Genomic DNA, 16072 nt, shown 5'->3' on the forward strand with positions numbered 1-16072 from the left:
CATCCTTGTACTTTTAATTGTGTATTTTTGAAAATGTCTAAATCTGAATTCTAGGGCTTCCAGAAAATATGTACTCTCTTCTACCACTTCTGTCCTTTTTGTTACCTCTTAGTCCCCATAAGCATTTTATTTGTTATCCCAGCTATAAGATAAATGCCTGAGGGTGGAATTACTGTGTGAAAAAAAAAACCTGCAAATATAAAATGCTATTATTAAATTTCTCTCCAAAATATTTCCTACTTTAAAGTAAAATCTCTTTTCTTCTGTGGTCAGTTGAAAGGCATTATTGTGAGAGATGTAGGGCGTGAACCCAGCATCCTTTGATTATGTTTATTTTGTAGGCAGACATGCAACAAGTCATTTTCATGCCATTTCTGCTCAGATAAGGAGGTCAGTGTACTGGGAGCCAAGGACTACAAATCAGTGGAAATATTGAACATTATTCTGATTTTCTTTCATAAGCAATAAAATAACGTACAAACCAATGAAGCAAATATAATACCCATAAACCCCTCAGCACATTACCTGACCCAGGGGATGGTGCTGATTGTAGCAGCCTCAGTGGTGGTGGTGGTCGTGGTAGGACTGTGCTGGTGAGGTAGGGGACATGGTGATGGTTTTCATTATTATGGTTATTGTTAGCATAATTATTCTTAAGCAGCCATGTCTGATCTGAAGTTTGGCACAATTCTACTGGTTTTCCAAATAGGTTGCCATCTTTTAAATTAGGAGTTGTAGAAGTTTTGCTGGTGATTCACAGTATTGTTCTGGAGTTTTAACTATGTCTCCAAGAGAACTCGGTTTATATGAAGGCTCTTCGTCTAGACAGCAGAGGAGGCTGGCACTCACAGCTACTTTTGCTCAAAAATATGGGTTGTTTTGTGTTGGGTCTTTGCTTATGAAGATAGACTCATAGCTTCATTTCCTCAGAGGCATCTCTTAGGCTTCTTGCTTGCCAAGGAGCCAGTGGGGATACAAGTTTTTGTCGGTCTAGTGTTTCCCCTTTAAAGAGCTTAAATTTGAAATTAAAGACAAAGATTTATGAGAAAGCATGGGTCTGGTCTCAAGAGACTTGATTCCAGTTCCTCCTGGATTCTGTGGGTGCTGGCTCTGGGCCTTGGAGCTGGTTGGGATCTTCTGTATTGACCAAACCAGCATATCCCAAAGGTTAAAAGCAGATACCAGTGCTATCCTGAGGTCTTAGAAGTCCTCTCTCATGAGATGCAACTTTGATGAAATGAAGCAAAACACTTTACTTAACTGGGCCTCAGTTTCTCCCCTCAATCAGAGATTCTCAGTTAAGTGCCGACAGTGGACAGGCAGAGAAAGTGAACAGGGGGTGCAGCTATATGAAGGAGGATCAGTGGTAATCACTTTTGGCAATATGAGGCTGGATCTTTGCTTTTTTTTTTTTTTGACATGGGCCCTCACTCTATCACCAGGCTGGAGTGCAGTGGCGCAAACTCAGCTCACTGCAACCTCCGCCTCCCAGGTTCAAGCAATTCTCCTGCCTCAGCCTCCCGAGTAGCTGGGACTACAGATGCATGCCACCATGCACAGCTAATTTTTTTGTATTTTTAGTAGAGACGGGGTTTCACCATGTTGGCCAGGATGGTCTCGATCTCCTGACCTCGTGATCTGCCCACCTCGGCCTCCCAAAGTACTGGGAATACAGGTGTGAGCCACCGCGCTCAGCTGGATCTTTGCTTTCTTTTCCCCCCAAGAGAAGCCAGAATCTCCCAATTTAAAAAACAAAACAAAACAAAAACCATATCCTCACTCCCAAATGTGACTCTGATGGGAATGGTGTGGAGAAGAGCCAGAGGACTGGAGAGAGGTCTGTCTGCCTGCCCATCCACCCCAGAAATCCCCTTGCAGGAGCTGTGATAAATAAAGTAATGGCCTTACCAAGCACAGATGAGCACAGACTGACATTCCATAATAATAACGTGCATTTACATATCCCTTTAAATTAGGAAGAAACCATTACCTCACAACTAGCCTTCAAGTTATAATGCCCAGATTAGAGGATATGCATAATTAAAACAGAATATTCATTTTTACAATCCACTGTAAGCGTTTTTTTTTTTTTTTTTTTTTAATCTCTTCATGTATTGAGTATCAATGTTCCAAGTGCAGTGCTCCATCAGGGCCCAGCCAGGTAAAGGAGACACATCTCTTCCTTCCCTAGTCAACTGGATACTCTAGTGGAGCAGATCGACTTCACAGACCAGCTACACAAAATGCTAGCTAACCACAATTGTAGCAAAGGCTGGGGAGGAGCAATAGGAGCACTTGACCCATCAGACTAGAGGAGCTGGAAGGACATCACCTGGTAAAGCCTTTGATACCACCTGCTGAGTGTCATTCATCTAATGCCATGTCTTCACTGACCTCAGTCACAAAGAGGTGGCCACAGGCTGCACATGGCCCATCCGAAGGGTTTTATTTGGACTGTGTGGCATTGACCCACATACCATTTTAAATTGAATTAAAGGATTTTAACCTTTTCGTTCCTTATCTTTCTTCCATTTAACCTTAAGTACCATCTGGCAGGTAGGTCATGCTTTGTTTCAAAGAGTTCTGACCTCATAAGAGAGGGTTGAGAAACCAATAGAAAATAAGAAAGCCGGGTTTTTACATATGTTTTTTGCTCTTCAGGAACCGAAAGCTTAGGAAGACTAGAAAGAGTCCCCATAGATCTCCTGGCCACAGGCTGTGTCTCTCATCCCAGTTAATTATCTTCTAATATCATGCCAGACACCACAGATGGTAAGAGAGTGTCTGCAGCCTGGCCTCACCATTGGAGGGAAATGTCGAGGGTCTTTCAGGGGCATTTTTATTCCCAAGAAGAGCACACTCTGCATTTCCTGTGTGAATGGGGAAAATGGTTGGGGATTTGGTCCAGACTTAGATGATCCTTGTCCATATGTGTGGAGCAAGCCCAGGCCCGTGAGGCTGCCAGTCTCCCATTCCCAGTTATTCTCTTCTGTCATGACTTGCGCACCGAAAAACAACCACCACCAGTGAGTGCCATATGGTATAAAAGATCAAAGGCCCCAATTTTGAATACATTTCTAGCTGACTGTACTTCAGATGTCTTAAATATGTTCCTGCAGATGGGAAGCATGGAGCATTAAAGAGGTAAGCCACATGTGTGTGAGCCATGCATGTGATCTGTGCAGGATGGCGAAAAGTGAATGCCGCTCAGCCATGTGTTTGTCTTCCCTTCAGGTTCGCATCTTCACATACCTCATTGGACGAGAGGCTGCGTTTGCAGACAATCTAAAGTGGATGGCCTGTGCCAACAAAGGTGGGTCTTCCCATTGTGCTCGGCTCTGAATAACTTCTACCTACTTGTGCAGAATTAGGAATATTCATGAGAAAGTAGAGAGTTCTAATAATTCTAAGATAAAGTCTGGGTATATCTAAGTGATTACTGATAGACTTGTAACGGTTTCTTCCAAATTATGTTTTTTTTTTTCTGTTCTTTTTTTATTTTTTTTTTGTGGACAGAATCTTGCTCTGTTGCCCAGGCTGGAGTGCAGTAACGCGATGTCAGCTCACTGCAGACCACGCCTCCCAAGTTCAAGCAGTTCTTGTGCCTCAGCCTCCCGAGTAGCTGAGATTACAGGTGTGCACCACAATACCCAGCTAATTTTTGTTTTTTTAGTAGAGACAGGGTTTCGCCATGTTGGCCAGGCTGGTCTAGAACTCCTGAGCTCAAGTGATCTGCCCGCCTTGGCCTCCCAAAGTGGCCTCTTTACAGGCATGAGCCACTATGCCCAGTGCCAAATTTTGAGGACATAGTCAAGTGGAGTGGTTAAGCCTTTCCACTCTTCTGCTTAGTAGCTGAGTAGCCTTGGGAGAATTGCTATGGCAGAGACATTTACTGTGCATCAAATATCCATATGCTGTCTCATCATTCCTAGCCTTCTTGCCTATAGGTGGGGCTTCAAGACTGGTTCTGGCCAATAGGGCGGGAGTGAAATCAACCTGAGTCATTTCTGGGCTAAAGCATTTGAGAGCTAGTGTGGTGGTGTTGGTACTCTCTTCTGCTCTTGTGAACTCTGAAGGTCCATGGTCCAGACAGAACAGTCACGAGATGCAGCAGCCTTCATCATCCTGGGTCCTTGAGTGAACACATGGAGCAGATGACTTTCACTGCCCCTTGCATCTGCCAACCCACACTGGATTATAAGTAGTGTTCATGACAAATAAACTTTTATGTTAAGCCACTGAGATTTTTAGTTTGATATGTTCTTATAGCATAACTTTACATACATTACTAATTAAGTTGGTCAACTTTAACTTGCCTCAATGTTCTAATACTCAAAATGGTAATGGCAATAATAATTCTTCCTTTAATTTTTAAACTATCAAATAAAATTATGTGTATTTATGGTGTAGAACATGATGTTTTGAAGTATGTGTACATTGTGTAAATGACTACATCAAGGTAATTAACATATGTATTGCCTTACATCTTTATTATTTATTTGTGATGAGAATACCTAAAATCTATTCTTTTAGCAATTTTCAAGTATATAACACATTAACTATAGTCACTATGTTATACTGTATATCTCTTGAACTCATTTCTTCTGTCTAACTGAAAGTTTGTATACAGTTCTTCCTTTAATACTTATTAACGAAATGGTGCATATTAAGTGCCTCGTTCAATACTAGGACATAATAAGTGCTCAATAATCATTAGCTTTTTTATATTCATAAGGTTAATTGATTACCAATTCCCTGTTGCATGTCAGAAACAAATAGTTTGGGGACAGCACTGGGAAGGAAGTAATAGGGCTGCCCAGTCTGTGAAGGCCTTCTTTTCATTTTACACATGGCCAAGAAGGCAAAGCATAGCAAGTTAATAGGGAGGAGAGTCCAGACTCCTTGTATCCAAGTCGTATCCAAGTCGAGCAATCACTATCCACCAACTATGTGCAAGTTACCAAACCTATCTGGGTAGATCTGAGTCACGTCATCTACAGAGCAGAGGTAGTGACAATACCTTCCCCTCACACATGTTGTGGGCATGACATGATGCCATATAAATAAAGTTGGTAGCTTGGCTCTGGTATGTAAGCACCCTGAGTTATTCTCTTGTGTTATGTTGATCTCTGGGTCCTGTTGGCCTCCCTTCTGAGGCTACAAGCTCCATGAGAGCAGCCTTTGACTCTGATTTCATCTTGGGTGCTCTGACACAGCCCAGCCTCGTACCAGAGTGGGTGCTCCTTTGATGTTTGAAAAAATAGGTAAGTTGACTCTAAGTACTAATAAAGGAAGGTAGGTCCTGTTGCATAGTAGATTGGTATTGATGGATTTCAGTGGTCTGCTTTAAATGGGTCTCCTAAGCCATCCTTCATAAAAGTTCCAGTGTTTGGACTTTAGTGGAGAAAAGAGGACTCAGTGAAGGGTTTGTGGGTCTTAGCTCCAGTTTTGATGGCCTAAGACAAAGTTGTTTTAGGTGCAAGCCCCCAAAGTTGTTCCCTGAAATTAAAAAAGGGGGCATTTTGGAGAGAGGGGGGTGACTGAGAACCCTGGTAGAAGGGAAGCTTGGGTCTCACAAGGGAGAAGGAAGACATGTTTTTGTTTTTCTGTTCCTTCTCAGTTTCTTCTGACATGTCCATGGCATTCTTCTTCCTTGTAGATAGACCTTCCCTACTATGGCATGCATACAGCCAGGAATGGCCACCCCGTACCATGCATGCCCATCCATCCACGCAAGAATACTGTGGGCAAGGCACAATATCGGAAAGGAGTATTTATATCTTTTCCGTTTGAGGCTGACTAGCAAATCTAAATTCTGATTTCACGTCCTCCTCCTCACCCCTTTGAAGAGATTATGGTACCCAGCTTGGGCCAATTCTTTCTCCCTGCTGAACTGGGTGTGGGCAGAGGAAGCCCATGGAGAAATAAATGCTCTGGGGGGCGCTCAGCATTGTGGATGGGAGTGTGGGAAAGTTCTCCAAGAATAGGTGAAGAGCCAGGCTCTTAAACCTGCACCCATCTTTCCCTTTGCTTGGCATTTTCTTTAATTATCTGCTTCTATTTGAACAGTCTTTCAAGCAAGGCTCAATTTCCTCATCTACAAAAGGAAGGGCTGCATGGAAGTTTTTAACATATCCTTGAAGCTCTAAAATAACACCTTCTGCAATTGTGTTTCGTTCATTGTCTGGCTTGCTTCACTAAAAGGTATCAATAATTCTGCTTGTCTCAGAGTTACACATTTGGCCTCATTTCAGGGAGAACTATAGGAAGAACACAGGCAGAGGAGAGGGAGGCTGAGTAGATCCCAGATTTCCTCTGAGTGAAGAGGCCTTTCTTGAAATTAGTTTTGGAACTTTGTTGACATTTAAAAACCTTGAGTTAGCTATACTTTTCCCATTTTTTCCTTTATTCTGTGGTCTTGAAAAAAAGAGTTCCTTTCCATTTTTTAATTTTTTTTAAAAAAATTTGCTGTTATTTCTTGCCACATCAGATTGCAATTCTTCCATCAGCTAGTATGCATTTAGTCATGGGTTATTGTTTTTACCACTGTCTGTGTCCAGCTGATGAAAATTACTGAAATTGAAGTCTTGTCTTAATCAACTAATATTACACCATAATTTAGTTTTAGTCATTGTTTATAAGAATCTTTGAGGCATCCTTTTGAAGACAGTTTAGTCAACTCAGAGTATTTTAGGGCCTGGCTATAGAATATAGCCTTTAGGATTTATAAGTTCTGAGTACAGCAGTGCAGAAAATCCAGGGAGGTAATAGTAGCTGCTTGGCTGGACAGGCTGTGGATTCCATAATAATTCTCCTTCCCTTCCTGTCCACATCCAGTTATTTCCCTTCCTACCAGAGTCAGCCCCTCTTGATAGTTTCATCTTCCTCATTCTGCTTCTATGTAAAGAGCCTTGGGAATGTCACTGTTTGCCACTCTTCAAAGTAGCAATGCCATCAAAATGTGATATTCCAGTCATCTGTGCCCATATAAACATTGGCTTCACGTTGCGTCAGTTAAGGGGTTTTGGACCATGTAACATCGGTGAGCAAGTATTCTTCTATGGTCATTAATTAAATCATTGTTTATAGTCTCAGATTGTTATAGTATGGAGGCAGCATAACATTTTTCATCTCAAGTGTCATGAGGTCCAGAGGGCCCCCTTACATATTTTCACCCTGACTCAGCCAACTTCTGCAGTGAAATGAAGCATTAGCATTCAGGGACCAGAGCAGACCCAAGGAGTGTCCAAGGAGGCAGAACTAACCCACTGGGCCTGACCACAGAATGACCCTGGGAGGGAGCAAGAATCATGAGGGCTCTCACATTGTCCCTGAGTTAGTGGTCAAGGACCTGCTATCAGTGCAGGACTTCTTCCTTGGGAGTCTGGTAGCCATGGAGACAGTTCTTAGCTAGCAGATCTCAGACACTTTCCTCTGGAAATGAATGTCTGGGGACATTCGTACCCCTTGCAATAGTTCTCTGCCTCCTACAGTCTACCAGCAAAATCCAGGGAGGCCTGGAGCTTGTGAGTTTATTTCATTTTATGCATAAGTAGGTCCTGTCTTGAGGGAACCAACCCTAATGAGACAAAGCAGCAAGCCATTTTACATACATTAAAACAATCATTGCCACCGTAGAATGGCTGGTGGAATTTAAAGTTCTGCATTCACACTATTTCAAAAATAAGTGAACTGGAAAACAGAAAAGAGGGCCGACTACCGACTAGCCCAGACATTTCACAAAGCCATGGTGACCTTCTCTAACATTCAGTATGCCAAGATTTTAAATAAGCACTGGCTGATTCTCCTTCAGAAATCACAGTTAATGGAGTGTTTTCCAGCTGTGCAAATAAAGAAGGGCCTCCATGTTTGGGTTCTCAACCGATCAGTCATCGTCAGGTCCAATGGAAATGCCACATGTGTTGTCGTCTGCTTAGTTTACCCCTTTTCCATGGGCTAAAGGTCATTCTCTCCTTATTCGAAAGAGAACTGGTGGCCTGAGACTTCCTGGAAGGTCCAGCTCCTAATCTTTTTTCAATAAAAAGATTCTTAACCTCATTCTATCTTTCCACATGTAGTGTCCCCCAAAAGATAGCTTCACATTTATGAGGCCACAATGGTCATAGGCGACAGCAGGAGAAAAGGGGCAATTAAAACATTTTGCTATTTCAAGAGAGGTGAAGGAAGGCACAAACAGCAGCTATTTAAATACCTTTTTGTAGTTCATTGCACACATTCCTTAGAATCAGAGATTTTGAGTGGCAATGAAGATGGTGATGCTTGCTGTTATTGTAAAACAGCAACTAAGGATGACAAGCTGCTCACTAAGTGCCAGGCATAGAACGGAGTACATCTGTGCATTACCTCTTTTGATCCTCCCAAAGGCTCTATGAGGTACTGTTATCATTATTTTTGTTTACAGAGAAGGAAACTGAGGCTGAGCAAGACTAGCACCTTGTTCCAGATTACCAGCCAGCAGGCAGTAGAGCTAGGATTTAGGCCCAGGTGATCCAAAGCCCCAGCCTGAACTCTTCATCAGATGTAAGGCTGCTTCTCTTTGGAGAGGAGAAAGCTGTGATTCATAGAGAACTCTTACGTATCTCTCTTCATTTGAGGTAATCTAGGAAAAGAAAACTAGAGAGTGAGAAAGGATTTCAATGTGCCATAATTAACAAAGGCCAGAGCTGGGATTTATGCCCAGCCTGTATGTTCTGGAAATGGCACTGCTTCAGTTTGCACAGTGGTATGGTTCAGGTCCTGATGTTTCAGAGTTGGGGACATTAAGGCTGTAGATAAGATGAGACCAGGAGAAACCACAGCAAGGTGTGATGGGTGTAGCCACAGAGCTATAAGAAGGAGACAGCATTCCTATTTCCCCAGTGTGTACCTTTAGATTGTTTTCTTCTTTTTCTTGTATTTTTAACATGGAGTTAGAAATTAAAATGTAGTCATAGTCACAAAGGAAAAGATGTGTCCCTTCATCTGAGGCTCAAGCTGATTTTGAGAGCTCTGCTCAGGAGTGCGGTTCTCCCACCAAGACCATTGGGCTCCCTGCCCTCAATGTCCATTCTCTCCAACACCATGAATATGGGTTCTTCTGCTCTCAGCACTCAACAGACCTCTTGCTTGTTTTTTGTGAAGTCAGAGAAGACAGGGAGGTAGGAAGCTGTTTATAAATTGTACCTTTTTCTATAGAAATAAGTGTTTTTTTCAGTAGTGTGTGATCTTGACCGGGAGGAGGAGGAAGATGACACAGAACACAGTATTGGGAGCGTCTTCCAAGAACACCGTTGCTCATAGGGAATGCAAACCAGGGAAGCCACAGCATCACCTTCACTGCCCTCCTAAATCTCATTCTTACCTCAGCACCCTCTGGAGACTGAAATTTTGGTACTGGCTCTCAGGTTTTCCGCCTGCCTTGCTTAAGGTGGGAAGAGTCTTTGGAAAGACTCAAAGACTCAAAGGAATCAAAGGAAGCTATACCCGTCACTCCAAAGATGGAAGGAGGACCTCACTATTTGAGGTAGACAGCTAGGATCTGCCCACTGAGGACAGACTCCTGGTACCCTTGGATCTGGTCATTGCAAAGTGGAGTATTTAATGATTCACCACAGGAGCTTCTCATGCTCAGGCAGCTTTGAGGCAAAAGACTCTAAAAATCCCCAAGTAAGGGTAATATCTCAGAAACACAAAGCACTGCGTTGCATATGGTTTATCACATGCAGTATTTGTAACCCAGAGTTCACAGAAGGAGCTCTGCAAGGGAATAAGGTAAATAAATTGATGTTATAGAGAAAAATGAGCAGACCATTTGTAATAGGTGGCTAACTTCAGCATTAATTGCTCCTTGGTAATTAGCGAATGATTGCTGATTCTGTTTTCTTACATGATATATGAAGTCCAAAAAAGCACATTAAAAAAGAGAATAAACATTCAAGACCTAGAATTTAACAGGAAAAAAAACAGAGGGAAAGGGGAGGGAAAGTGGCCAGCTGAGAGAATACAGAGGGAAAACAAGGGAAGTGTCTATGGTTACAATGGTTACAGCCAGATTCTAGCCCTTAGCGATTTCCTATTATCCATCATTTGTTAACTAAAACTTATACTAAGACATTTAAAAACCAAAAAAAAAAAAAAAAGGCTCAGAAAGATTTTAAACTTTAATGAGTTGGAATCAAATGTGCATAAGCTTTGCAGCATACATTGTTATTGTCAATATTATTTTTAAAATTTTATCTTTTCTCACCTTTTTATACATCTGCATCCCTGGTCTACATAGTGAAATATAAGTTGGAACTATAGACTGGGGTTTGAGTAGATCTTTGTTGTTGCTCATTGCTCAAAGGACAGTCATATATTGCCCCATCCCCATCCTCAGAGTTCCCCAGCTACAATACGCAAATAGCCCATTAGAGTTACCCTCCTGGGGGAGGAGCTCTGAGCTGCTCTCCTGTCCCTTCCCAGCAGCGAAAGAGGCAGTGTCTTCAGTGGTTCAGAGCAAAGGCTTTGGAATCAAATGAACCTGGATTCGAATTCATCCAGGACAAATTACTGACTCAGAGTTTGTGTTTCTTCCCCTACACGGTGAGCACATGCTTTGGGCCATTGTGAGGCCCACATGCAGAAAGGCAAGGTGGATCTCAGTAAGACCTCAGAGAATGTTCCCACTTTACTAATGGCTCCTGCATACCTTCCCTCCCTGTTCTTGGAATATTGCTCCCAACAAGGTGGGGATTTTTGAATCATTTCGTGGAGCTAATATTCCAGTTAGAGAGAACACAATAAGCAAGTGAGAATCCAATGATGGATGAGTCCTCTGAAGGGACTGATGCAGGGTGAAGGGAGAGGAAGTGACTTCAGACAGGAATGTCAGGGAGGGCCTCTCTGAGCTGAGCCCTGAGTGACAAAAAGGAACCAAACATGGAAAATGGGATAAAGGGTGTCCCAGGCAGAGGGCAGCAAGTGCACAGGCCCTGAGGAGGGGAACGCAGTTGGCATGTGAGAGGCGGGGAAAGAAGGCCAGCGAGCCTGAACAGTGAGCAAGAGGGAGATGGCAGGGATGAGGTCACCCAGGTAGGTGGAGCCAATTCAGGGAGGGTCTTGGAGGTCAGGGTAAGACATCTGGATTTTATTTTAACTCTAAATATAAGCTATTGTAGGATTTCAACCAGGAAGATGATGATTTGCTGCGACCTTTTAGACAATCTCTGATGGCTGTGAGGAGCCTAGACAAGGGGGAGAGGGATTTGTGGGGAGACTCTTGTGGACTCTGGGTGAGAGATGATGGCATCTTGGAGTAGTGAAGCAGTGGAGATGGGGAAGTGAATTTAGATAGATTTTAGAGATAGGACCAGAAGAACATGCTGGTGTATTACATATGGGGTGGGGTGAGGAAAGGAGGGATATGGAGGATAATTATGTTTTGGCCTCTTTGGGAAGTGGTGCCATTTTCTGAGATGGGAATGACCAACTGGGAGAGGAATGGATTTGGGAAGTGAAGTCGGGAGTTGGCTTTGGATGCATTCGGCCTGAGAATCCTGCTAGTTATCCCTGTGGAAGTGTCAGGTATACAGTTGGCCGTGGGTCTGTCGCTCTGGAGAGAAGTCAGCTTTCTGTAATCTTTCAGAACCTTGGCTGTGATAAGCAAGGACAAGTGGGGATGATTTCTCAGCTCTGTCCTTTTCCAAATGTATGATTGTTTTCCCCCAACTCCCTCTCTATCCTAATAACCTGTCCCTCCCACCCTCCTCCTTAAATTCATCTTTCTTCCCTTGGCACTGTTTTGGAAAATCCAAATCAGAGAGCTTTACTGCTGGCTTTGAGGATTAGATGTGAATACAGGCAACCAAGAAGAACTCCTACAAGATCCTGTCTGGGCCCAAGAGCACAGGCGCCTAAACAGAATTGTTTGACACTGCAAAGCACTCATCCCTGTATCCTAAAGGTCTGGAGCTATTGAGTTGTGTCTCCCTACTTTACCATGGTAGCACCCCTCTTAGCTTGTCCTCTGTGTCAAGACCCCTTAACGCAGAGCCCAAGATTTGCCTACTAAAGAAGAGATGAAATATTTTCTTTCTTATCAAACGCTGATTGCAGCCTCCATGCTTGGAGAGATGATAACTGTGTATGTGGCATGTTCCCTATCCTCTGGCAATCCTTTTTAAAACCTGTCCTTTCCGACCATGCCTCTAAGAGGAACCATCTAGGAGCATTGCTAGAGCAGCATCCCAAATGGGTCTTCCTAACTATGGTGCCTGATGGCTGAGAGAGGTGAACATAGGCCCTGCTCCCAGGTCTCAAACTAGGACAGAAACTCACAGCCTATTCCTTTGGAGCCCTGTTTCCCCTGGGATGGGAAAGGCTCTGACCCAGGCCAGGAGGGTGGGGCAGGCAGGAGTGACAATGCATGCTAATTAGCACTATGCAGAGCTGTCATCAGGAACCCAGAAGCCACATGGTCCCAACCTGGTTTGGGGTTGGCACACCAAATTCAAACCAGCTGGCCTTTGTTTAGAAATCCTCTGGGTGGGTCCCGACCCTTTCTGGACAACAGCAGGGCTGGTATTTCCTTCTGAGCCCTATTTTAGTCACTAAGAGATTCTATAAACTCTGGAGCTAGTGCTGTGATGGAGCTGGCCTCAGAGGCACACATACTCTCTTTAATTTGTTTGGCGAGTAGGAGGTGGTATGAGCCTAGGATCCTTATTTAGAGGCACGGGGAGGAAACAAGAATCTGTGTCCATCACCTGCTTGAAATCCTTGCCTGACTACCTGCATATAGGATAAAGTCTAAACTCTTTCCCAAGTTGTGTGTGACAGTCCTCCTGCCCATTTCTGTCATCTTATGTCATCTTAACTCTACCCTCTCTCTACCAACTCCTTTACTCCAGCCATTCTGAGCTATTTTTAGTTCCTAGAAGGGGCCTGCTTCTCTCTGATCCTGGGTCCTTATTTATATTCCTTGTTTTGCTGGACACCATCTTTAATTCCAGTTCCTCTGGCTAACTGGTCCTCATCCTTCAGGTTCTAGCTACACTGACCCTTGCTCAAGGTAACCACATTTGATTGGCTGTGCCTGTTGTAAGTTTTAGCTTAATGTTGAATGTGCCATTTTGTAATTGTCTGTTTACTCAGAACTGCCAGGCCCCAGGGGGGCAGGGGTCTTGCTCACCTTGTTAATCGCTGCTTCTTCAATGCTAAACACAAAGGAAACCTTCAATAAATGTGTGAATGAAGGGCTCCCTCCAAGGGATCCAGGCCTGTGTTCAGTTCACCCTTTCCCTTTTAACATCTCCTAACCCACAGCAAAGCTGATGTGACCCCAAGCTCTACAGCAGTACAGGAACATAGCAGCGCCCTGGAACTAAAGACCAAAATAGTGTCACCAATCACAAGACAACAGCATGGTGAGAATGTTTCTGTTGCTTAGAAATCATGTCTACCTGGCTGGGCGTGGTGGCTCATACCTGTAATCCCAGCACTTTGGGAGGCCGAGGCAGGCGGATCACGAGGTCAGGAGATCAAGACTGTCCTAGCTAACGTGGTGAAACCCTGTCTCTACTAAAAATGCAAAACAGCCGGGCGTGGTGGCGGGTGCCTGTAGTCCCAGCTACTCAGGAGGCTGAAGCAGGAGAATGGTGTGAACCCGGGAGGCGGAGCTTGCAGTGAGCAGAGATTGCACCACTGCACTCCAGCCTGGGTGACAGAGTGAGACTCCATCTCAAAAAAAAAAAAAGAAGGAAAGAAAGAAATCATGTCTACCCAACATATTTAAAAGGCAGCACTGGGGACCACATCATGATATGGGCTGAAATTTTAGCCTCAAACATACAAAGGGCAAAATTCAGTAGAAGTAAAAGGGACAAATTAAGAGACTTACAAACCTGGACTCATCATCTGTATTTGCTACTTGATGCCTGAGAGAACATAGGCAAAAAACATATCCCCCATCTGCATCAGTCATCTTATCTTTAAAATGGGCACAGTCATCTGCACTTAAATATGTTGTCACAAAGAAGAGGGACAACGTTGATCAAGTGTTTAGCAAATTTTATGGCACTTAGCACTCAAAAATTAATCATAACTATTATTGTTATGTTTATAAAAATGAACTAGCCTTTAATTTTTATGGTTCCTAGTTTTTCCTTTGGAAATAGACTCACAAAAATGAAAAAATAAGGTTACAAAAATATCATGTAGAAAGGACTGTCATTTGTACCAGGGAATAAACACACACACACACACACACACACACAGTATGTCTGTGTAAACATATACTGTGTGTGTGTGTGTGTGTATATGTATGTGGGGAGTGGGGGGTGCGTATAAAGTTAGGGAGGATATTCTCCAAAGAATTAACAGGAACTTCCTCTGGGAGATGAGTTTATGGCTGATTTTAATTTTATTACATTTGCTTGACTGTATTTTCTAACATGAACTTATTACTCATAAAGTGGGTGATGGGGGAGAGGAGCTAACGTTGAAAAGAAAAATGGGGGAGAGGAGCTAACATTGAAAAGAAAAAAGAAGGAAACTAGCTAGAGGGCAAGAAGGCATGGCATATGCATATTCTCAGTTGCAGGTCTTTCTGTCTGTTACTAAACTTGGCCCTCCCTTGGGTTTTGACAGGATTTTTTACCCAGATCTCCACCTTGGCTGATGTGCAGGAGAATGTCATGGAATACCTTCACGTGCTTAGCCGGCCCAAAGTCATCGACCAGGAGCATGATGTGGTGTGGACCGAAGCTTACATTGACAGCACTGTGAGTCCACGGGGCCCTGGGAAAGAGGCTAAGCTTTACCCCCATCCCCAAATTGTGTTAATTCCAGAAAATAGCAACTGTATCACTCTTATTTTTTGTGTTCAGTGACACTTTTCTTGATTGTTTGTATAGTGTTGGTCACCTTGACAAGCAAAGTTGGTGAAAAATCATAATGTACTAGAAAGTATGACACGTACTTCAGAAAGGTAGCTGGTCTGCACAAAAGAAATCACGTTTTGCTTGTGTCTTTTCTCGTTACTTCTGTCCCACTTTTTCACATGTGTTCAAATTCTGTCAGTGTAGCAATGATTACAAGCATTCTTAGATTCTGTCCTCACCATATGTGAGCCCCAGTCCTGGCAATGAATCTTTGTGTCTCAATTGGGAATGTAACCAAAGCTCAGCTCTAATAATGAATTGGGGCCACCATGGAGGCTACAGTTGCATTTTCTTCCCATGCATAAGTGAGAATATGCTTGAATGGTGGTTCAGTAGGCACTGGATTGTTGTTTGAACTCTGACCATGGGCCCATTCTAAAGCCGAATTCTAAGCAGCAGATTCTGATGCTGAATTAGCTGAAAAGGAGGAGCTTTGCCAATCATCAAGTAATGGCTCAATGGCTGGGTTTCTTATGTAATCTCAGGGTGATTTTTCATAGTGATAATAAGTCTGATGGGAGTGGTGTTTTTCATTTATTGATTGTAAGTGTTCTCACAGGGCCTCTCTCCAGTCATTTTTATTGGGATTAACATCACATTAATCACTGTAACCCAGACACAGCTGTCCTCCAGAGTGATCTCGATGGCTGTCATGGGTCAGCTTTTCTCTCCCTGGGCTCTCTCATTCCTGCTGCACTTCTAGCAGCTGCAGGCAAACTCAGGGCAGGAAAAGCATGTGGGAACTCATTTCAGGGGACACCATGACACAGGCCAGGCCACAGCAGCCTGCCCCATCTCAGCCTTAAAGTATGCAATGCGGCCCTGGAAATATGAATGTATCCCCTTGTCAAAAAGGGAGACTCCTTCCCCAGGAAAAGTCATCTTGAATAAAGATGAATGTTGAGCTGAAAAGGCTTCTCCGATGCTAGGGAGACCATGAGCTTTTATCAGCTTGAGTCTGTCCCCAGTTTGGTTTTAAATCATGGAAACAAAATAAGCTGCCCCATTTATGTTGGCACCATATTAACAATAGCAGCCATGGTGATAACTTCATCTTTTCTTGTATGTTGTTGGGTAAGGCAGGAAAAATAGGAGTGAGGAGGAGGAGGAGTGTGGCTAGCTAGTATTAAAGTAACCAAATCACTCAGTGG

At 43.4% G+C, this 16072-nt stretch overlaps 1 protein-coding gene across 4 annotated transcripts in view; it reads left to right on the plus strand.

The window, feature by feature from the left end:
- CACNA2D3 (calcium voltage-gated channel auxiliary subunit alpha2delta 3) overlaps positions 1-16072 on the plus strand; it is a 943155-nt gene that overhangs the window by 620075 nt on the left and 307008 nt on the right. For all 4 annotated transcript variants that reach the window (XR_008546971.2, XR_010155611.1, XM_016941319.3 and 1 more), the window contains 2 exons: positions 3235-3313; positions 14629-14762. Coding sequence is in view for 2 of the 4 variants with exons in the window: in XM_016941319.3 (XP_016796808.3) it covers positions 3235-3313; positions 14629-14762 (213 nt within the window). In the remaining 2 variants the exon portion in view is untranslated. Of the gene's footprint in view, positions 1-3234; positions 3314-14628; positions 14763-16072 lie in introns of those variants that run through there.

Source organism: Pan troglodytes, chromosome 2 (assembly GCF_028858775.2).
Source record: "Pan troglodytes isolate AG18354 chromosome 2, NHGRI_mPanTro3-v2.0_pri, whole genome shotgun sequence".
Lineage (NCBI taxonomy): Eukaryota > Metazoa > Chordata > Mammalia > Primates > Hominidae > Pan > Pan troglodytes.